The sequence below is a fragment of the Siniperca chuatsi genome, linkage group LG18 (assembly GCF_020085105.1).
Source record: "Siniperca chuatsi isolate FFG_IHB_CAS linkage group LG18, ASM2008510v1, whole genome shotgun sequence".
NCBI classification, from domain to species: Eukaryota; Metazoa; Chordata; class Actinopteri; order Centrarchiformes; family Sinipercidae; genus Siniperca; species Siniperca chuatsi.
The window spans coordinates 23,493,146-23,517,164 of NC_058059.1; the positions used below are offsets into that span (position 1 = coordinate 23,493,146).

Genomic DNA, 24,019 nt, shown 5'->3' on the forward strand with positions numbered 1-24,019 from the left:
GCAATGTTGGTCCACGAAGGCAATGTGAGCAATGTGTTGATCCAGGAACATGTCCTACTTGGCTAAATCACGTTGTGCTATTAATTGAACAGTTTTGGTGATGTCATCCTGCATCATTAGTGCGACATGGACCCACATGGGAAAAACAAACTCTGATGACTGACAGCAGGTCCTCATTATGTGTTAATTTATCTTCTCTTGTGGTCACAATGAACTCATGGAGAAATACCAGATTATGAATATTAATAGTCGAGACTGTAACTGGACCTCATATGTCATATATAGTAACAAACAGATAGAAAAGGGACAAATAGAGGTGTCTTTTACTGTAATATTATGGGAGGATACTGTGTGGTCGCTACGTTTCCCTTGTTTCATTAATTTTTTATTGAGGAACTGCTAAAATAAGTGGAGTTAGACACAAGCACAACACACCTCTGTGTGTGTAACTAATTGTCCATTTCTGATTGATCAGGGAAAATCCCACTACTAATGTGGTGACATAGATGTTACCATGGTTACAAAATTATTTGCATAAATATTTACCCAGGTTATAATATCACCTCCTTAACAGTTCACAATCAGCAGATGGATTTAATAGTAGTTAATCTAATGAATTCATGCTAAAATCACAAATCTACCACACAGTCCCGTCACCAGCCCAAACCAAACAAATTGGAAGGGCATACACACCACAGTTCGTCTGAACTGAACCAAACAGGTCAGGATGAAAGCACCCTATGTATCCAGTCATGAATTGATCTTTGCATAAGCAGAAATTTTGACCTGGCACTAGAAGAAAAGTCAAAAGATCAATGAAGTTTACAACAGATACATTCAGGACTTCAAAAGAGATATCGTGTTGGAAGGACAGATGAATGGAGTGAGGGCCATCCTTTAGGCCAACACACATCAAAATACCTACACCCATTGATTTATATGTAAGCCCACACATTGGCACCACCTTGACTCACATCTCCTCTAAATATGCCACAATCATATTTCCCAACAACGACGCATAGCAACTTTCAAAAACAGTAGCAATTTGATCATGTTTGCTCTCAGGATGAACACATCCCAGCTACTGTACCTTGGCTACTTCTTCTGTCTAAAGGACACGTCCAGTAAATGCTACGGTAAATGCAATGATGTGATGCATCCAATGTGTGTTACACATAAGTCCAATCACCAGTGGCGCAAGATATGATGAATTGTGAGCCTTCACAAGAATGTAGATACAAAAATTAAAAACAGAACAAACCTCAAACTTCAAAATACATAAAATATTGTTATGAACAACAGACAACAGTGTTCAGAAACAATCAATTAACATCCACTCAAAACAAGACAGGATTCACTTGATAATTTCATTCATTTTTAATGACTAAATGATTAAATAAATACAGAGTAGATATATGAAAAGAAAGAAATTTCAAGTGCATGAATAAAACATATTTGTTAATCTACAGCATATTGTATATGATATCTAAATGTGCTTTTAGTATATATTACTCTTCACAGAGTGATCTATAAAGACATATTGATATGGATGGAGCAAGCCTCATTAATATCTTTCATTCAAAATGCAAAAAATACCTTCTGGAAAATGTTACCTGACACTTATATTTTATGATATTTTATATAACAAAACTAAAATGTGGCAAAAATAAAATACAATTACATTCAATTCAATTCAATTTTATTTATATAGTGCCAATTCATAACAGAAGTTATCTCATTGCACTTTATCTATAGAGCAGGTCTAGACCGTATATTAATTACAGAGACCCAACAATTACATCCTATTGACTTTAACAAGTTTGTAATGTGCTCAAGTCAACAGGTAACATTATTACTACTATTATTAAGTAGTGATTTTAAGCTTCATGCCAACAATCTTTTTGTCAAAGTCCTGAAAATGTCATGTTTCAAGTCATAGAAACTAGGAGACTAAAAAACAAACAAATGAGGCAAAGCACAGCTGAAATTCAGCTGCACAAAAATAGTCCCAGTTATCCATGTTGTCTCATTAACACATTGCAACAAATGTGAAAATACATGAAAAAAGAATTGAGTCACTCCCTTGCAAAAAAAGCACATCAAACATTTGATAGACCTGAAAACCACCTGTATATGAGTGAATTTATCACATTTAAAATGGTGTTTCACATGTAAGAAATTCACATTTTCTTTCTTGTAAGGGCTTGGTGGCCTGGGGCTTTGACAGACTGTTCTGTAACTGTTTGATCACAGGTTTGACCACTGTTGTTCCTGTTTAACAACAAAATGAAACTCTGCCCATTTCAGGGATGATGCACCTGACCCCCTTAATTCAAATCATCATCATAATAGTAATTATAATAGTCTTGTTGAAGAACTGTCTCTTTAACTACCAAACCCATTGCCTCTGCAAAGTTACTGTAAAATACTGTATATTTATTTGTTTATTTGGTGAGAATGTCCAGATGCAAATTCCAGATTACAATGTATGGAATAATCTAGACATTACAGGGTATGATGGACATTATGTAGCAACAGAAATATGTATCAGTTCCCATGTAAAAAACACAGGGGACTTTAGCCAAAATAATTAAATCCAATCTTAACTACCCCAAATTATGTTTTATTGTTTGATGAAAATTGCAGTAGTGGGATATAATACAATTTTTTTTTAGTTTTTGTAGATGTAAAAACTGGGATTCATGGCTGTGAGAATATGTTGCCTTTTTGTTTTAATTATCTAAGGTCTCACGCTGTCTCATGTTGGACATATTAAAAACACTTGAATAGACCAGAAAAGTGAGAATTAGGAAGAAGTTTTTTTTGCTGTTATTTGTTGCTCAACCACTTTCTTAACAAACAAAACACCCAATACTCCCATTTTCTTCTAGATATAGTTATTTTCTTTCTTAAGATAAAAGAAGTGTGCGTCCGTATGGGGCAAACATCTGGTGTATGTCCTCTTTTTTTGTTTAATGGTAACTATTTCTGACTAGAGTCATCTACTCTCTTTGACTTACACTCAGCTTCCAAATCACCAACCAATAGTATTTTTTTGATTGTAATTTCTTTGTAAACTGCTGCCTGAGTCTCAAGGTGAGAGACAGATTTTAGGATTTGTGTCCATTATCTTTTCAAGTTACTATCAAAGCTAATGGATCGATTGTACCTGCCTCCCAGCACTTCAGGTTAAAATCCTTTCAAACTCTCTTTAGCAGCTCTCTAACTCTATATTCCCTCACTCTAGCAGAAGCAAATGAAAAAAATAACGGTGTGTGAATGGAGCCACCTGGCTAAAATGGCGATTCATGAGACTATATTCTAACATACATCACCAATTTTCTAACCCTGATATGTTTTTTAAAACACACAAAAATGGAGGGGGGGAAAAACAAAAAATGATCACAACATAGAAGAAAGAAATGGCAGCATACTGGCTAAAAGTGAATCTTCCTGATAAGTTGCATAATGCTGGCTACACAACCAGCTAGCTAACATTACTAATCTTTACAAAGCAGGGCTGTCACTTAAAAAAAGAGAACTAACATGTAACATAGCCTAAACTCTTACTGAGCGACAAGGTAACAGTGACTACTCAGATTTGTTGTTGTGATGCTGTTACCATATGTACAGTTGTATTTTACAAAGTCAGCAAACAAGCCTACCTGTCTCCACCTTTTTGACATATATGGTGTTGAATCCAACATCCCTCTGTGCTCTGAGCTAATTGTTGCTGTGCTAGTGTTAAACTGTACCGCCGTATCAACCTTGTTTCTAGAAACAAGCTCTAATAAACCCAATGTACACTACCTGCCCAGCACCAAATGGCAAACAGACAAAGTTAGCAACTTGCTGGTGAAGAAAGTGGAACATTTAGCAGCTAACGAACCAGATATTTTTCTCAGGAGTTGGTTGAGACCAAACCAGAGCTAAAAGGAGAGTGAATATCGGACTTACATTCATCAGGTGGACACAAACACAACTCAAATGATGATAATGTTGCTCTGTGTCTGCTGGATGTGTAAACAGGAAGCTTGTTTACACTTTACCTCTAACAACTTTACAAGGTGATAATATGTTGGTGTTGTGTTTCAACTTGTTCTGCTGTCCCCACGTGGCCAAAAATTCAGGGAATGCAGCTTTAAGAATAAATGTACTGAAATCTATGGTTAGTTTATCTTCATTTTGCACTTAATTTTGGAGTTCTGTATTGAAATCAAAGATTTAGCTTTATTTATCACTGGTTGTCCTTATTAGACTACAGATCAGTGTGTCTAACGAAGCAGCACAAAAAACCTCAGCATTGTGCGCTTGCACATATCTGATTGGCCTACACAGTGTGTAGCTGGATGACGTTGCATTGAATTGCAGCAAACATCGAGCCAGGTTAAACTTTTTTGCCATGGCCCCCTGCGTCAGGACCCAAACTGCGTCAACACAGTGGTCTCATAGAAATGAACAAGACATCTGCCTTCTTTAACGCAGTGCTAATGTCGGTCTGAACACAGCCTTGGTTTTAAACAGGTAATCTGCATATTTGTAGCTGTAGCGCCAAGAGTGATGAGTGAAAACACCATGAAGCAATTCAAGGTTGTGATGCTGCTGAAGAGGAATGCTGCCTAAAAGTCTAGCTGCAGTCACCTTTTCCAAAAAACTAACTGCAGTCCTCTTCTTCTTTAGATTCTTGACCTATAGAAAATTAATAGAGTCCTTGTTTCTTGAGCTGTCGCAGTTTGTACAAACGGTTCGTCTTGAGCACAGGATTATGGGCTTTTGCCAAGGGATCTTGGATAAAAACAGAACCCATTGCACCAACTCAGCCTTAGAGCCAAGATTTTCTTTTGGCAAAACAACATGAATTCTTTCCTTGTCTGCCTCGTCATTTCGCCAACTCTGGCCCGTGGAAGCCTTGAAGAGGAGTTTGAAGAAGCGCTCTAACTGCTGCAGTTTTAGGCCTAAGCACAGTGGGAGAGGGTGAGCTTCAGCAGTCCCTCTGTATGCATCTTGTAAAGGAGTTTGAACTCGGCAGGCAGCTGATGGGACTCCTGCCATTTGGTGGTGAACTTGGTGCCCTTCTTGTCGTAGTAGTGGTACGGCAGCTCCTTACCCGTGTTGGGGTCCCAGCCGAAGGGCCAGAAGCCATACAGGTGTATCTGGTCGCACATGGAGGACGCCAGCGTGTACATCAGGATTCCAGTGCTCAGTCGCTTCGGCGACAGCTGCTTGGTTTTCCAGTAGCTGTCGAGTACAAGTTAGTAGAACAATTATACATCAATTATACATCTGCTCCTGTTTTCATTTGTGATAGTTGTTGTTTTCTGTTAATGCAAACTCAGCATTTCCTCCATGTTTACGTTATCTTGATTAATTCAGTATAATGTACATTACACAGCACCAATACCATCAGCACAACAGAGTCATGGCATACTCACAACTCTGCTGCTCTAAATTTCTCTGCTCTAACAGAAATACTGTCTTCATTCACTAATTAAGTATCAACTATCATCGCTTCTACTCTTTTTTTGATCACCGTTAAGCTACCGTCAGTGAAGCTCAACACTTCCTGTCTAGATGTTTAACAATAAAAGCCTTCCTACACTCAAAGAGAATAATCTCTCCAATTCCTGGTAGGCCTTTAAGGTAAATAACCTGCAGGAAGTGTTCAGTTTAAGTGATACTTTAACCGCGATTGAAAAAATGTCAGCAATCAGAATTAATTAGTGAATGAAAACAGTGTTTCTGTTAGAGAGAGAGTAGAAGAGTGGTGAGTATGACAAGACTCTGCAGTTGCGCTGCTAGAATTAGTGCAGTAGAAATTTACATTTTTACAAATTTACCATGTGAGCTATTACAGTACAGGTAATTCCATGTTCTAATTCTTTTTTGCCAAACAATAACTACAATGTATGAATCTGATTAAAATCCAAGTATTTATTTGTTTCTGTGAGACATGAACGTAGGCACAAACCAGAATTTCAGTAAAACAACAAAAAAAAAGAGTTCTGTCCACTTTTGTCCACTTATTTCTGCAAGACATTCACAAAATTCTGAATAAACTGTTATTGAAAGCAATGACTTCAGATGGTTGAGTAAAAAATAAAAAACCTAATCTGACCACTGCTGGTGCTTTCATCAGGCAGTCCTGCTCTGGAGCATCACAGAGGGGGAACTCTCTAGACTGGCTTCAACAAAAGCATTTCCAAGAGTTCTTGAGGTGCTGAAAGCTGTCTGAGCTGCTTAGTGGTAATTCTTCCAGAGCAAGTAGTTTTAATGGGATTGGTGAAGATTAAGCTACTGTACAAGCAGCCTATTCTGCTGCTACAACACTAAGCACCAGACTTAAATCCCTCTCCACACACACAGTTACTGCTCTGTGCCATACCTTTCACTAAATAGCTGTTTCCTTATAATGCAGCTTTGGAGTCTAAATCTCCTCTTTGCCATGTAGAGCACAGCTCAATACAATAAAACCACATGCTAGTTTCCACAAACTACTACAAACAGGACAGAGATACAATGGGATATTTAAAACACAGATAGACATAAAGATAGAGAGAGAGTGAAAGATGGCCAAACTGACAGGTTACACATGATACACAGAAAAAACTGTGTAACGTGTCCTGTCATTTTTAGGAGACCATAGAGGCCCATTGATGTCAAATATTATTAAAAACACATCAGTGAGCCACACTGTTGCACTGGGTGACATGTCAGACATGTTCATTACCATGAACACACACTGAAGTTTATTTTTGACTCAATCTCAGTCACTAGAGAACCAAATCTGTATATTAATGTGTGTGTTAATGTGTATTAATTCGCAGATGAAAATAGTCCCCAACTAATGCACTATTTCCTCCTGTTTGATTAACATTTGCTAAAAACTACAGTGACCACCTGTTAAAAAGGAAATTATTGATGGCTCTTCTCATTTCTCAATTTTGTGCCACCTTGTCTCCTCTCTCCTAGAATCTCATTTAGTCTGACAAGATAGTCTTAAAAAATTTAGGAAAGCCCTCCATAATGCCAGAGCAGCCTACTACTCATCATTAATAAAGGAAAATAAAAACAACCCCAGGTTTGTTTTCAGCACTGTATCCAGGCTGACAGAGAATCACAGCTCTATTGAACCATGTATTCCTAATGCCCTCAGTAATAACGACTTCATGAGTTTCTTTAATAATGAAACTTTAACTATTAGAGAAAAAATTCATCACATCCTGCTCTCAACCTCGACCTCAAGCCTTCAAACACAGGAACCTTAGAAACAACTGTAAAACCTGATATATATTTTGACTGCTCGACCTTCTTCAACTAACTTCATCTCTTAGACCCCATTCCAACTAGGCTGCTTAAAGACATTTTACCCTTAGTTAGCACTTCTTTACTGGATATGATCAATCTGTCTTTATTAACTGGCTATGTACCACAGTCCTTTAAAGTAGCTGTAATTAAACTTCTACTTAAAAAACCCACTCTTGATCCAGGGGTTTCAGCCAACTATATACAGTATATCTAACCTTCTCTTTCTCTCTAAGATCCTTGGGAAAGCAGACGCCAATCAGTTGTGTGACTTTCTAAATAACAATAGTGTATTTGAGGATTTTCAGTCAGGATTTAGAGTGCATCATAGCACAGAGACAGCACTGGTGAAAATGACAAATTACTTTTTAATTGTCTTGTTAGATATTAGTGCTGCATTCGACACCATTGTTCATCACATCCTATTACAGAGACTGGAACATTCAATTGGCATTAAAGGAACCGCACTAAGCTGGTTTAAATCCTATCTATCAGATTGATCTCACTTTGTAAATATGTTAACGGTGAGTCCTCTGTGCACGTCAAAGTTAGAGTCACGGAGTTCCACAAGGTTCTGTGCTTGGACCGTTTCTGTTCACCTTATATATGCTTCCTTTAGGCAATATTATTAGGAAACACTCCATAAACTCTCATTGTTATGCGGATGATACCCAATTATATCTATCAATCAAGCCAGATGAAACTAACCAGTTAGCTAAACTAAAACTAAGCATGCCTTAAGGACATAAAAACCTGGATGACCTGTAATTTTCTGATCTGAAACTCTGACAAAACTGAAGTTATTGTACTTGGCCCCAAACACCTCCAAGACACATTATCTAAAGATATAGATGCTCTAGATGGCATTGCCCTGGTCTCCAGCACCACCGTAAGGAACCTTGGAGTTATCTTTGATCAGGATTTATCCTTTAACTCCCACATGAAACAAACTTCAAGGACTGCCTTCTTTGACCTACGTAAAATTGCAAAAATCAGGCACATCCTGTCTCAAAATGATGCTGAAAAACTAGTCCATGCATGTGTTATTTCTAGGTTGGACTATTGCAATTCCTTATTATCAGGCTGCCCAAATAAGTTCCTTAAGAGTCTCCAGTTGATCCAGAATGCTGCAGCACGTGTACTGACAAGAACTAGGAAAAGAGATCATATTTCTCCATGCTATCTCAAGGAAGCCCAGCAAAAAGCTGTACAGACAGCCCTTTTTAGCAAAGTAACAATAAGTTGAGATCGTACAGCAGCATCACTTCCCTTGACTTGGGAAGCACCATGTTAGTTGACAAGTCTACTAGCTCCGCCTACCTACTTCGTATATTGAGATCTGATTACACTGTGGGCAGAGTGAAGATAACGAGAACGCTTATTAATACTTGCTGTAAAAGGCTTGTGTTAAAGGTCCAGTGTGTAACATTTAGGAGGAGCTATTGGCAGAAATGGAATATAATATTTAAGTGTGTTTTAATTAGTGTATAATCACCTGAAAATAAGAATCATTGTGTTCCCCTTCCACAGAGGTCGCCATGTTGCACCGCCAGGTTTCTAAAGTAGCCCAGAACTGACAAACCAAACACTGGCTCTGGAAGTTTTAATACTAGTAGTTTGGAAGGCAAGGGTGATGTGAGCGGTATTCAAATGGTTGCAAACTGCAATTTCACTGCTAGATGCCACTAATTCCTACACACTGGACCTTTAAGATGTCATTATTTAGATAATATAACGTATCCAGATACAGATCACAGGTTAATACCAGGTGGAGATGAGGTCTTTGTTGTTAATGTACTGCAGTTTTACTGTGTGTCTTACTTGTTGATATACTGCATGATGTTTCCAGGCCAGGCCAGCTGGACCTTCAGTTGACCTTGATGTTCCACAAAGAAGTCAACCAGTGTCCTCGTCACTGTGGCTGACGTGTGGAAGAAAAACGCCGGGATCCACAGGATGGCGCCATCCAGCTTCTTCAGGCTCAGGAAGAAGTTGTTCCTGTCCTGCACAGTCAGTAAATTGTTGTAGTATTTCTCTAGGATACTGGGATTAAAGGTCGTCATGTTGGTCCGCCGTCCAACATCCTTCTTAAAGATCTCAGTCGGCGCGAAGTTGCAGCGGAAGACAAAGTCAAACTTCTCAATCTGGGCACCACAGCGCGAGCCGGTGAGGATGCCGCTGTTGCCGACCACGGCACAGACATTGTAGTGTTTGTTGAGGATCGGCGAGGCCTCAGGAAGGAGTGAGCGGAAGTTCTCACCAATTGAGAAAACGTACTTGTGGCTGGAGTAGTCGTAGTGCATCAGCTGTCCGATTCGAACTGAGTCTCGTGTCAGTGTGAAGTTGTGGGGGATGTCGATATACTGAGAGATCTCCTTTCTGCAAGACAAAAAAGACATTTTTGTTCATTACTGCATCTTTATTGTTAGCATCCACAAGACAGTAAATAATATCTGTTTACAAAAATTGTACTTTAAACAATTTTTTAAAATAATTTTTTTCACAGGGGCTGGACACAATAGCAATACCTACACAGTGTAGTGGTGTTGAATGGGACTGTAGGTTGTTCCAGGTGGAAAAAACACTATGAATCTTTCAACATAAAGCAACCCAATACATTAAAACTACAGGTGTTGTTAATATGTCCACCTCCTCCTAAACAAGAAGGGAAGACCTTTTTTGGGAAACCTACGTTGAAACATAGGACTATTTAACATTTGCATACTTAACAACAGCACCATTTCTGTATTACACGTGCTTGTTTAGTTTTGAAGCCACTTTAAGTTAATATATTGGAAAGTTAAAAGTGCAGTTCACCCAAATTGCCAAAAAATAAAATAATAATTATGATAATAATAATAAAAGATAGTTTGTTTTTTCCCCCCTCCAATTTGAGATATCTGTGTTTGAATTTTCTGCTTCCACCCCAGATTTCTGGCACCAGAAATCTCAGAGACAAATATCTCTGAACCTGGACAAATACATATGTGTGATACAGTTTATGTTTATCATTGAAATTGGAGAGGATGCTTATTTTCATTCGCACAGTATGAGAATTGATGATTAGTGACTAACAGTAGTAGACATTTAAGAGCTGTGATATTCATGTACCATTCCTTTGTGTTTATTTCAGAAACTACTATCCATATGTACAGCTTATGACTGCCTGTAATTATGTTACCACCTTACAATGAAGTAAAGAAGTTGAACGACACCTGGTGACATAGTGTTCTCTTACAGGAGCCCTGTAGGGGCCAATACACATTATCTAGCAATTTATAAAGGGTTATAATCCCAACACTTATTGTGTATTGTTGTTGCTTTGTTTCTTCACCTTTTGGCCACTACAAATCTGATTTAACTGCATTTTGTGATATTTAAATACATCAGTATCAAAGCAAGCATTTCATTTTCTAATGCTTTCTCTAAACCGATAATCAGTTTACCTGAATGTGATCTCAGGATCAGTTAAGACTTGACTTGTACTTGTGTTGACTGACTTAAGACTAGACTTGGACTTGTTTCCAACTACTTTAAAATGGCAGCGCTAAAAGTTTATTACGGCTGTTTTTGTGAAACAATCAGCTGATCATGTCACATCAGTTTTAGTAGTTTCACTTTCAAAGTTAAACTTTCATGCATATTGTAAAAACAATATTTCAAATTGAGTTATAGTTATTTATAAATTTAGTAACATGTTGATTGATGAACTTAAATAGACTTGATGAGGAATATGAAAGGGATCTGATTTAACAAGATTAGATACTGGATTCAGATTCAGTAAAATGCTACTGAACCCCAACCTTAACGCTAAAAACAACACAAGCCATATGGTTTCAACATAAACTTTTTCTGTAAATGATAAATGTCCCAAGTGAATGCTGCCTTATTTTTTTGTTACTGTGACATTGTTAAAGTTATCTCTGCTTAGGAAAACAAAAATTTAAGCATTTTACCACTGCTGCTCACTGCTGTAAGTGCTAAAAGCATGCTGTGAGCTTTCAGGACCATCAAAAAACACCACTGAAAGAGAGAGACTGTGTGTGTATCTGTGTAGCCTACCGCAGCTGTATAAAAGCAGTGCTGTTGTAGCTCCATTTAGAAGAGTTCTGCAGGTCCTCACTGAGAGCGTTGGTCAGAGGAGTGAAAGCTGGATCCAAATACTTCATCGCCAGCTGGGAGCTACACAGACAAGGAAAAGGGAGATAGAGACATGGAGGTTAACTCAGTCTTCCTGTGTTAGGAGGAGGTCGGCTACATCCACTTGCACCTTAAAATGTTTTGAGGAGCATTTTAACTCTTTTAAAACAAGGTTTGTAGGTAATGCAAAACATCCTCATTTATCTGCATTGAAAGAAGGCCAAGAAACACAAGCAGTCAGGCAATCAGACCGGTTGTAAACAAGCCAACAATTTAGCCAGATTATTGAAACCACTTTATTTGGAAGCTGTTACACACCAGGTCCAAACTGAAATTAGAGTGCAAAAGCTGAAAATGTGCATGCATACAGTTTGCAAAGGAAAACTCTTTGCCAATTCTGAGATAAAATTGTACACCTTTTCATGTCTCTTGTTTGGTTTGCAAGAAGCAACAGAAACACAAGGATATAATAACTCACTTGGTTTTGTTTAAATATCTTGCACATAAATGTAAACTTCTGTGTAAATACCTTAAAACTGTACGTGAGATAATCTGACTGCGCATGTTTCTTGATGTCATTGTAGAAATGATGTCCTAAACTACTAAAATAAGACCCAAGATGTAATAAATCAGAAAGAGCTTCAGCTGGACTCTGCAGAAAATGAATTATTACTGATGTTTTATACTTTTTCTATATCAGTACCGCCATCTTCACAAAGCTAAAATGCCTCCAGAAGAAGATGACTGAAATGTGCAGGTGTTTAAGGAGCCATTCAGCAAATGTATAATGTTTTGTTCCTTCAGGGAACCAGCTGCAGTGAAAAACAGATTCAGACAATTTCATTTACACTATCAGCTCAGTGTAAACACAGACTTTCAGTCGCTTTCCTACCCAGTATACTGTGGGGAAATGAGTAGTAAGGCTATACTGTTGCAGAAATTATGTCCATCTTAGCAAGCTATTCATAGTTAAGACTCTGTATGTGGAGTGAAATATTTACCCTTCAATCAAATTTGTATGTATTTCTTTCAATTTCAAGATGGTTTTAAAACAACTGTCCACATTTTGAAATTATGCCTTGTTTACTGCATTTCAAGACATTTAAACTGCATGAGAAATCTAATGACGTCACCTCGTTGGTAAATTTGATCTCATCTCATTAGACTGAACATGAGGTTAAGTACTTGATAAGATGAACTTTTTTTGCAGTGCAAGAAGCCTCAATTCTTCCAATTCTAAAAGCGAGTATATTAAAACCAAAACTTAACACGTAGATTAACCATGTACAAGTTTACTTTCTATATGCCCGATTTTGCATGGAACCTTGACATTTTTAATGTATTTGGTTTTTCTTGTCCATGGTGCTGTCCCCTGGTAGAATGACTTCCTTCTAATCCAGGTCAGAACAGCATTCAGTCCATGTTTCCTGTACAAGCAACACTCTGTCTCACCCTGAGTCAAATGAGAAAATGGACATAAGTTTCATCTCTGTGCATCTGGTACAGAGAAAAGTCCAGGATGTGTTTAGCCTAGCTTAGCACAAAGAGTGGAAGCAGAGGAAAACTGCTAGCCTAACTCCATCAAAAGATAAAAAATATACCTTTCAACAACTCAAAACCTGTCTGATTTAATTTTTCAATTAAATTCAATTTTATTTACATAGCGCCAATTCATAACAGAAGTTATCTCATTGCACTTTTCTATAGAGCAGGTCTAGACCGTACTTTTTATAATATTATTTACAGAGACCCAACAAATCCCCTTTACTTGTATTTGGTTACAAATACAGGTGTAGAAATGTTAAAATGAGACATTTTAGCAGAATTTAGTGTTGGAGCTACGGTATCTGTTGACCAACAACTGCTGAGTGCAGTGATTGCACATAGCATCTCAAAAGTCCTGTCCTCATAGTGGCCAGGTTTGACGTCTGTCCTAACTCTACTGTCAACAAAACCCAGCTGACTACAGGTGACTAGCTAAACACATCCTGGACCTCTCTTTGTACTGGACGCACAGAGATGAAATCGATCTGACTGAGAAAGACAGACAAAGGATTTTCCACAATGTTGGAAAGTTGGTTTAAACAGAGAACGTGCCTCTTTAACACTAATCCTCTGCCTTTGACTAAACATCAAAATGTCAAGGTTTCAGGTCAAGACTGCTATGGTAGACACAACTGGTCAAATAGTATTTGCAAGTTTAAGTTTGGTTCATCTTAAATGAAGAACAAGGTTGGTGGAGTTTCTTGCATCAGGACAGTTCAGACAGTGTCAGAGGTTTGATCACTGAGATTTTGACAAAATCCAATACCAAAAGCTTATGTGATCATTCAAACGTCCTCATCCAACTTATACTGTCCTGCATGGCAAACCCCACCTCTGTGATGCCTGGCTAGTCTAAAACAAACCTTAAAAAGTATGTGTAAATACTGTTTGACCTGGATCTGATGGCAGTCAGACCTCCAGCAGCTTTATTTTCTTGTTGCAGCATTCGCTATCTTTGTAGACAGTGCAGCTCAGCCAAAGAGGTGCAGTGCTGAATCAGGATCAGCATGAAATAGCTACTGATTAGAATTTGCCCAGAAGAATACTGTGGAAATACTAATGATGTGCAAATTGCAGTTGGGAAAGGATTTCACTTTTTCAGTCTTACGTGCAGAAGATAATAACTAAGATTAAGATTAAAGAATCATTTCTTTGGGGGCTCCGTACTATTTTGTTACTAATCCCCAAATATGTAGATGATTCATGTCATTGTCAAGGAATAGAACCTTGAATAAAATATTATATATATTTAATAGTGGAATAATGAGATGTGAAAAATGTGGAAATATAATTTGAAAATGTTCTTTTTTTTACTCTTAGTATTTATCTAAATTCTTTATTTCATGCTGTTTCAATGCTGCTTAGTGACACGAACAGTTTGATGGCTGCAGGTTTCCGCTGAGCAGGTGAAGCAGAACCTGCTGATAGATAGATAGATAGATAGATAGATAGATAGATAGATAGATAGATAGATAGATAGATAGATAGATAGATAGATAGATAGATAGATAGATAGATAGATAGATAGATAGATAGATAGATAGATAGATAGATAGATAGATAGATCAAATGAAAAATAAAAATCTTAAAATAAAGAAAAAGGAAAGACAGAGTACATCCTTGTGTTTTTAATTAAAACGTCAGCACTCTGTATTCACCTCAGGTCAGGTTTACGAGGTGGCCTCTCGCTGCAGGAGGAATGTAAAACAAAAAAATAAACTCACTCAGTCTTATCTTAATCATCACCAGTGACTTTAAAATGACATTTAATTGAACTCTATAAAGACCTAGCATGCAGGGGTAAAGTGCATTTCAAATATGTACTCTATATCATATTATTGTAACTAAAAGACTTATAATTGTGATATAATACATCTCTAATGGTGATCATTTGAGTTGTATGGCACTTAAAAAGACAAACATTTCCGCAATTGGGCACAGTAAAAGACATTTTTGGTCTATTAACACTGGATGATGCAATACATTTACAATAAAACGTGAAAGTAAATAGAAAAAACTGATTTTCAGTCACATTAACTATATATAACTTTATTTATAACTTTATTTATAAAACGTAGTGTACTTAGTGTTGTGGTGAAGTAGTTTTTCTTAACCACTAGAGGGTTCATTTAAACCGCAAAATTAATTTCAATGTATACAAAATTATTCATGAACGTTTTGCAATGGTAGGTCAGTAGGTCACTTATCCTGTGAAATATCTCGACATCAGCCAGATGGATCGGCACAAAATTTGGTACAGACATTCATGGTTCCCAAAGGAAGAATGCTAATGATGTTTGAGATCCTCTGACTTTTCGCCTAACGCTACAATCAATTCGACAAATGCGGTTTTAAGATGAGAAATATCGCAACTATTGGATGATTTGCCATGAAATTTGGTATAATTCTCATCAGGAACATGAACGAACAATGAACAATTTTAATTTGTCCAGTATTTTCGTTTATGACCAGATTCCCTGCAAAACTAATGACATTCACGTTAGCCTTTTGCTGTACTTTGTGTTTAATGCTAATTAGCAAATGTTCGCATGCTAACCAATAAACTAAGATGGTGTACATGGTTAACATTACACCTGCTAAATATCAGCATGTTAGCATTGGCGCTGTGTTAGCATGCTGACGTTAGCATTTCCTCGGATTTAGTCTCATTCTTAGACTCTTAGTCTTGTTCTTCCATTGAAGGTGAAGGAGATAACTTTACACCACAGCAAAACAAAATTCTTCACTGTGGGAGGTGCACAACCATGTGCTACGACAGCTTGCAGAGCCAATGTGCCCGGGGGAAAATCCAAAATTTCCCAAAATCACCATGTTCCTGATGATAAACTCTCACTCCACAATGACACAGCAGGAAACGTATATAGATTTGTCCACTACCCGAGTGTTTTCTCTTCAAAATGCTGCTCTCCTTCACATCTAACTCACTCTGAGCGTAACCTTGGCCTGTGGTGAAAGCGAGCAAGAAGGAAAAGAATTACAGGCGGGAGGAAAATGAATGCAGCTCTCATGCTGTAAATCAGAGCCAAGGACGGCTTGCTGACCTCCAGAACCTTCATCAGAACCACTCTGTTTTAGCATCACACTCCAGACCTGACCAAACATGTTGGACAACAAAGATTTACAGAATGATTTTCCATGGAGCTGTACTGCAGTGGCCCTACTAAAATCTGTTAAAATCAGAGAGCTCTCCTGGTGTCAACAGACATTGTGTTTGGACTGGAATCAGATACACACACACACACACACACACACACTCTGAGGATCTGTGCATCTCAAACTATTTCTGGAGGTGGTCAGACACACAGCCTCATTAACAATAAACTACTTAAAGGACCATAAATGGAATATAATATCTATATATCTATAAGTATGTATTAAATACTGTATAATCACCTGAAAATAAGAATTGTTGTTTTTCATTACCTTAGAATAAGCCGTTTTTAATCTACATGGGGAGCGTGTCCCCTTCCACGGAGGTTGCCACAGTCATGTTTCTACAGTAGCCCAGAATGGACAAACCAAACACTGGCTCTCGCATTTTTCGCCACCGTAGTTTCCTACATACTTGGAAGGAGAGGGTGATGTGAACGGTATTCAAACAGTTGCAAACTGCAATTTCACTGCTAGATGCCACTAAATCCTACACACTGGATCTTTAAGATCCACCCCTTCGCTTAGCTCACCTCTGTCCCTTTAGCTTCTGATCCTCAACGTATTTTCTCATGGAGGATATCTTTTATCAGTCTTTCTGAAAAGTTGAAACATGTACCTGAGGTTTTTAGTTCATATTTTAAGATAAATGAATGGATGGTAAAATGTGAACACCTCCTTCAATGTTTCCATGTAAGCAGATGGAAAAATATTAGCAAAGTGTGCAGCGGATTCCAATCACTGCATTCTAATTTTCATAGTATACTTGTTTTGTAGTTAGTGTACAAGCAAACTATGTACTTCACCGTTTTGTGCTAACAGGAAATGATGTGTAACAACAGATGTCAATCAAACCATGAATTTGAAATAGAGTTGTGAAGTGGGAGGAAATATTTTGGGTGTCCCTGGTTCCGGAAGGAAAAATCCATTAATTTTTCCCACAGACAATGTTACATGACTCACAGTTGGAGCACTTCTACGGCTTGGATCGGACTCTCCTGATTGAATTATTAGTACAAAAGATTAACAAGGCTGAGGCTCATGGGTATTGTAGTTTTTAGAAATATCCGTCATGACAAACTGATGGACAAAACATAATTTCTCAGAAACAAAGTTGAAATAAGTCAGATTGTTGGTCATAACATAATAACCTATATGATCGTTTCTACAGTGGCCCCTCCCACTTTGTAACTCTACATCACTGCCAATTTAACTTCCAAAGATACTTTTTATGCTTCTTTATACTTTTTTTGTTCTTAATACTTGCTTCAGAGATCTTTTTGTTTTGCAGCTGTAGTAGCTCCTGTTTCCTTTGTGCATTGCATTGTGGGACAGAATGTCCATTAACAGCATACTCAAAACACAAGCGATTTTGTCTACATACTGACTTTTTGAAGTATACCGTAAATTCTCAAATATTGGCCGGGGCCTTCATTTATGTCAACTGCAGAGACTTTTTAAACTTATATAGGAGACAAGCCTTTATTACAAATGTTCACTGTTTTATAAGTATATTTTGATATTTCTGGCCTGTTCCTGTTTGAATATGTTGTTGATGCTGTTTGTTGTTTCTGCTAACTCAACACTTCCTCCATGTTTACCTATTGTCTTGATAAAATCAGTATAATGTACATCTCCACAGAGCTAGTTCCATTAGTACAACAACAGTGTTATACTACTCTGCTGCTCTCACTTTATCTTTTAATACAAATACAGTTGCTGTTAAAACAAATGCAAATAATGGATGGGGGGGGGGGAATTTCCACCCATTAAGCCTTTAGCTCATAGACTATCAAAGCAAAAAATCTTCAGCAACTGTGAAAAGTTTTGTTTTTCAGTGCTAAAGAAGTTTTATCAAATTCACATTTGAAATTTTTTCAAACAAAATACTTCAGAATGTGCATACAATAATTGGATAGAAACATGGCAATAAAAGGACTTAAGGAGAGACAGAAGTTGTGAGTGAATGAGCTGATCCAGTTCACAGCTGTGGGATTAAGTGACAGATCCCCTGTTTTCCTTTAGGCTGATACACACTCACACTGACTGAGAAAACACACTAACATGTACTACATTTAAACCAGTTTATCAGGGCAAAGCTGTCTCCTGATTTAAAAAAAAATCCGCCAATCAGTGTCATCCACCATTGACATGAGAGATAGGATGTAGTCTGCCTGATTATACTGTATATATATATTTATGATAAAATGTATTCATAACATCCTTGTTACCAGAATCAGAAACGGGTTTATATTTTCTGAGACATTTTGATCAGGTTTTTAAAACTTATTAATGAAAATACTATGCAGAGGCTGCAGCAGTAACAGTAAGTACTTCATTCTACAATAAGGAAAGCATCAGTGGCTTTTGTCTGTAGAGGAAGTCTGGTAGAGGAAGCAGCTAATGATTTAAGGTTTGTTAGTAGTAGTACAGTAGTAGCCTAGTAGTAGTAGTAGTAGTGGGTGGAGGAAGAGCGGAAGGAGGAGGAGTGAGAATGCTAGTAATAGTAGTTGCAAAAGCAGTACTAGCAGAAGTAGCCATAGTGGGAAAATAGTAGTAGTAGCAATGGTAGGAGTAGATTAGCTAGTAGTACAAGTAGGCCTACATGTAGAAGCAACAGTAATAGTAAGAGTAGTAGTGGCGTTACTATTAGAAGTAGTAATATAACAGTAGTAGTTGTATTAAAAACGTTTTTGTGTCACATGATGGAATATTGTTAAGATTTAAAATATATGATAAACATGTCTGTGCGTTAAGTAGGGAGGTGGAGCTGGGAGGCATTAGCTTAGCTCAAATTTAGACTGGAAGCAGGGGGAAACAGCTAGCCTGGCTCTGTCCAAGTTTCAAACATACATCTACCAGCACCTTCAAAGCTCACTAATGAACATGTTTGTTTGATTCCTACACAAAGTTGGAAGCACACTTTTATCTAAAATATCTGTGTGTGCTGTACAATTTACCTTTATTGTATATCTGAATGAACATTTTAAATGCGTATGGTCTGAGAAACAAAACACCTATTCTTACAGCGATGAACCAAACTATAGAGAATGACAAATACTGCATGACACAGCAGCAGTCTGTGAGCTGCAGGCCTCAGCTATCAGAGAGGCCTTAATCTGAGTCTGATCAGTGCAACACCTTCCTGAGCTACTTAAAAGATGTTTCAGTAGACACAGCTAATGTTTTCTGATTTGATTGCTCAACCCTACCAGCACAAACTGAGAGAGGAGTGTGCAACTGGAAAATTAAAAAAAATAAATAAATACAACGTTTATAAGGATTTAAGACTCATTCAAAACAAACAATCAAGAAGTGCCACATTATAGAAGGCACATACTGCATCAACTTTAGTTTACATTCAACTGGTTTTTCTACCCTGTCAGCATCTATAGCCTACACCTGAAATAACTAAAAATAAAATCCAAACACTCAGCTGATCTGATACAGGCCAACAGTCAGCATCTGCGTTTACAGTTCTACCGCCTGGCCTGGACTCACCGAAACCCCGCGTGAAACATGGACATCCTGGATCCTCCATTAGGTCCGTATCTGGGGGTGCTGAGCAGGAAGTCCTTCTTGATGGACACGTAGCTGATGAGCGACAGGATGAGCAGCGCCACGCTGAACATGACGAGCCCCAGCGCGCTGGCGATCCGCACCATCCTGCCTCTCTGCTGGCACCAGCGCCCCCCGACCAGAGGATCACTGACCGGCCAGGACGAAGAGACAGCGAGCGCCCATGTGCACCGCATCAGCGGCAGAAAGAGGGCGGAGACGCGAAGACTACGCGCGCTCTACGCAGGTTTCAAAGTCCATGTGGGGAGGAAGAGCAGATGCGGTGGCGCGGCAGCGGCGACGCATGGGCGGCTCACAGGAACGCAGAAATGCAAAAGGCCGGACAGGTGAAAAAGGACGCGCAAACTGCGGATTTATTGACTTTTAACAGAGGTCATGAAGGCAACATAGTCCATTTGTGGAGCAGGAGTAAGGAGCGGGAGGCCGCGTTTTTGCATAACCTAAATATGAGGCAAGGAGGTAGCGACGCGTCTGCGGAAGAAACGACGCAGGAAGAACGAGTGCGTATCGTAGAATGGAGAGCAGAAAAGAGAGGAATGGGGTTTTGGAGGTTTTTCTGCATGTAGGTTTAGATTACAGCTGGTTTCATAATCTCAAGGCGGTGAAATGAAGCGGCGACACGCGACGTCCTGCAGGGAGGTGATGGTGGCGACCCGCGGACAGGCGTACTGCTCCTTCTCTTCATCTGCATCCCCGGCGTCTCTCTCCACCTCTCTCCGGTAGTCTAATGAATTAAGACAGAGTGTCGCTTTAAGGAGACGCAGCTCTCGTATCGCGGTAATCAGATAAACAGCAGCAGCATCCGAGGCGGAGCTCTGTGTCCTGATGGAGGCAAAGAGACGCAGCGAGAGGATACCCGCCGCTCAGACAGTCCAGGGGGATTGCAGGGGCGTGAAGTAGGCCTGTCAGTCTGAACTCAAATATCTTGAGAAACGTGAAAATATTAAAAATACATCTCTTTTCTGGTCATGTCAAAGCAGATTTTTTTTTATTTTTCCCAATGAAAGATTTCTGTGGAGTCAGTATAGTAGGCCAATGTTCACATATATCTGGACAAAAATTTTGATCCAATATCTGTTTTTCTCCTATATTAAAAACTATAGGTGCTAAGTTTATTTTGTACATATATATGTAGCCTATTTCTAGGCTATGTATTGTTAGGCTACTGTGAAATATATATCAATATGTTAAAATTTGTATGTATTTGACATGTGATTTTAACATGTTCTGAAGTGAAGCCTACAATTTGAATTACAGATATGTGGGATAATGATGTGTCATATGCAATTTTTACTTTGTTGTGCAAGACATTTGAAAATTAAATGATCTTATTATCTAACATATGGTTAATTATTACACAGATGTGTAAAGACAGAAATGTTTTCAGGAAACTATCAAAATAAGCAAGATTACAAGTCTGCACCATGCTAAGCTCTGTGGGGCTGTACTTTTGAACAGTGGTGCTATGAGCTAAATGCTAATATTAGCATGCTAACATGCTCACAATGATAATGCTAACATGCCGCAAGTGTAATGTTTACCATTTTGACCCTCTTCTTTTAGTGTGTTAGTCAAGTCAAGTCAATTTTATTTGAGACTGTCCTCCCTTTAAAAACACGACATAATCAGTCGTTTCAACAAATGCCCAAAAAGGACATATGTTTACATTCAAGTGACAAAGCCCTCTTGCAGTCAAAGTAATTATGACTCTTGTCAGTTGGGAGCAAAGGAGGGAGTAGTGTGAAGGTGTTATGGAATGTGGGGGATGGATGGGTCAACAAAACATCAAACTTTAACATGGAAGACTGCTGTGCATTTCCCATCTCCAACCGACAGTCATTTGTTTCTTTTCATTTAACCCTAACCCTTAACCACAGACGTTCACTAACCATAACCAAGTGTTTATTATTGTAATCATGACGATGAAGGATCTTTAACCTTAACGAAGTAGTAATTTTAACCCAAACCATTATCTTTCCCTAACTCTAACCAAACATTTAAGAGTAACTTAACACCAATCTGGAAAGCAGTGTTTCACTGCCATCTCTGGTTGAAAGTTCACTTCTAAACACAGCCAGCATCACTGATGGGTGTGGTTGGGTGTGGTCAAAAGTGTGCTCTTTTACACCTTTAACCACACCCAACAGTGATGCCATGGTGTATTGACACATCCTGGAGTACACCTGTACATCACTGCAGTAAGATGAGAAGTTCAGCCCCTGGGGGTCAATTTACCTCAAAGGGCTTTACAGTCTGTACAGCATACAACAGTCCCTATCCTTAGATCATCGATATGCATAGCATGCTAACATATGCTAATTAGCACAAAACACAAAGCACAGCTGTGGCACTAGTTTTGCAATTTAAATTAATTTTAATAAGAATTATAAAAAATTGTCACCTGATGATGGCGCTAGACGAAAAGTTAAGGGATGTACCAAATTTCATGGCAATCCATCCAATAGTTGTTGAGATATTACACTCTGGACCAAAGTGGTGGATGGACTGACATAAAAAATAATCTCACTTGTTTTATTACATCAACTTCTTTATGTAATCCTAATTGGTGGATGGATGAACGGATCTGTAATTAATAAGAGCAATATCCTTACCTTATATGTATATCATCAGCGTTTATGGTATAAAAATATATGTTATATATGTGTAAATGACATTTTTTTATTCTAATTCTTTAGGGCCTGAGGGATTGTCACTTTACTATGAACGTAAGTGGAAGGATACTGAATTCTCCTTATTGGACATACCTATACAGTCAACGCTGGGATGTCTCAACCGGGTAAAGCTAATATTCCAATCACTGAAGCAATGGGTTAGTTTCTCATTTAAGGTATCATTACAGGTGTTTAAGCAATTCCAGGGTATGATCCACACTTCGCCCCAGTAGTATAGGATTACAGATATATGTAATGGATTCAACATGACAAACTGTAGATTTCCTTAATATCGATCATTTTACACAGTTGTTTCAAATGTTTTCACCAAAACACAAATAGACAGACAGCAAGACGCTCATAAAGACACACAGAAGACAGACAGGCTGCCATGGCTGCTGGCATTTCAACAGTGACCCTTCTACTTGTCCTAAGGCCTGGAAGAACCTAACACACACATACACACAGACAAAGAGAGAGAGGTCCCAAAGCTTTGTGAAGGCTGTCAAACAGACATACAGATTAAGACCCTAAAGCTTTAAATCAAATGTCTCTCTCCCTGCCTACACAGCAGCAGTCCCATTTTTCCCAGAGTTGCAGTTTTTCTCCACAGTGTTTCCAATTGATGCAGAAAACAACTCTGAATGGGACAAATTACACAATTTAATATCTCATCTAGAAGCTGTACAGTAAGAATTATTTTTAGACAGTAGATATGTGGTGAATAAGTGTGTTGATTTGTGGTGATTGAATCAGAATCAGCTTTACTGGCCAAATATACTCATACAAGGAACTCCGATTTTAAGTTACTCTCAATGTACTTACACATAGTTCCAAGAACAATTTTCAGGAAGATAGAAATATGACATACAGCTAAAAAAAAAAAAAGGACAACAAAGCTGAACAAAGATAGGTAAATGTCATGCCGCTTTAGAAAAAAAGTATTTTTTATCTTGTCTCAGCAGTACAGCGCGATCTGTTTATTTCTGTAACTATAGTAACATAATACTGCCGCACGTTTTGAATCAGGAAGTAGGTTGCCGTGCGGTAGTCAGTTACAGCAGTGTGCGAGCTCTACCGGTCATCCGTTCTCAGGCGATCGCTTTCTCCTCTTCTCTTTTGCTAAACGTCTGTGAGTATTTCTCATCATATAATATTAGGACAGTACCTATTTTCATCTTTTGTAAGATTATTGAGACGGCAAAGTTAGCTTTATGTTTATTACTGCTGATTGTTTACTAGCTCGACTGCGTTTACTATATAGATCACCGCTGTATAGATAATCCGTGCTGTTTTTTTTGTCACTTTGTATTTGGATTTAATATTAATACATATTACATTTGTATTGCTTTACAGTTTCACAATATTCCCAGTAAACTTTATGGAAATGAATCATCTGTGTCCTGGAGTTTCTTGGGAGTGTTTAAGCTGAATGGAGCATAGTCCATGACAGTGAAAAGACGGCGACGCAGCTAACGAGGGTCACAAGGATCGCCATCTTACGGAGCAACTTAATACCAAGAGATAAGTGGCTAACGCTACAGCGCCCTGTCAGCAACGCAATAGCTCTCTTCTACTGTAATTGACAACGCAGTGAGTCACAATGTCAC

General features: G+C 38.3%; 1 protein-coding gene across 1 annotated transcript; it reads right to left on the minus strand.

The window, feature by feature from the left end:
• Window positions 1–1,388: 1,388 nt before the first annotated feature.
• st8sia3 (ST8 alpha-N-acetyl-neuraminide alpha-2,8-sialyltransferase 3) lies at window positions 1,389–20,596 on the minus strand. Its single transcript, XM_044173311.1, has 4 exons — window positions 19,660–20,596; window positions 11,365–11,484; window positions 9,124–9,681; window positions 1,389–5,238 (listed from the first exon to the last, which is right to left on the minus strand). The coding sequence occupies exons 1-4, from the start codon at window positions 19,911–19,913 to the stop codon at window positions 4,956–4,958; spliced, it is 1,215 nt and encodes a 404-aa protein (XP_044029246.1). The 5' UTR covers window positions 19,914–20,596; the 3' UTR covers window positions 1,389–4,955.
• Between the last annotated feature and the right edge of the window lie 3,423 nt (window positions 20,597–24,019).

Bases quoted from the DNA above. Each gene is read 5' to 3' on its own strand.
- st8sia3 (XM_044173311.1), bottom strand. From the start codon at position 19,913: ATGCGGTGCACATGGGCGCTCGCTGTCTCTTCGTCCTGGCCGGTCAGT. The intron at 11,485-19,659 runs GTGAGTCCAGGC...TTGTCTGTGTAG, and splicing joins ATGTTTCACGCGGGGTTTCG to CTCCCAGCTGGCGATGAAGT. The intron at 5,239-9,123 runs GTAAGACACACA...TGTACTCGACAG, and splicing joins ATCATGCAGTATATCAACAA to CTACTGGAAAACCAAGCAGC.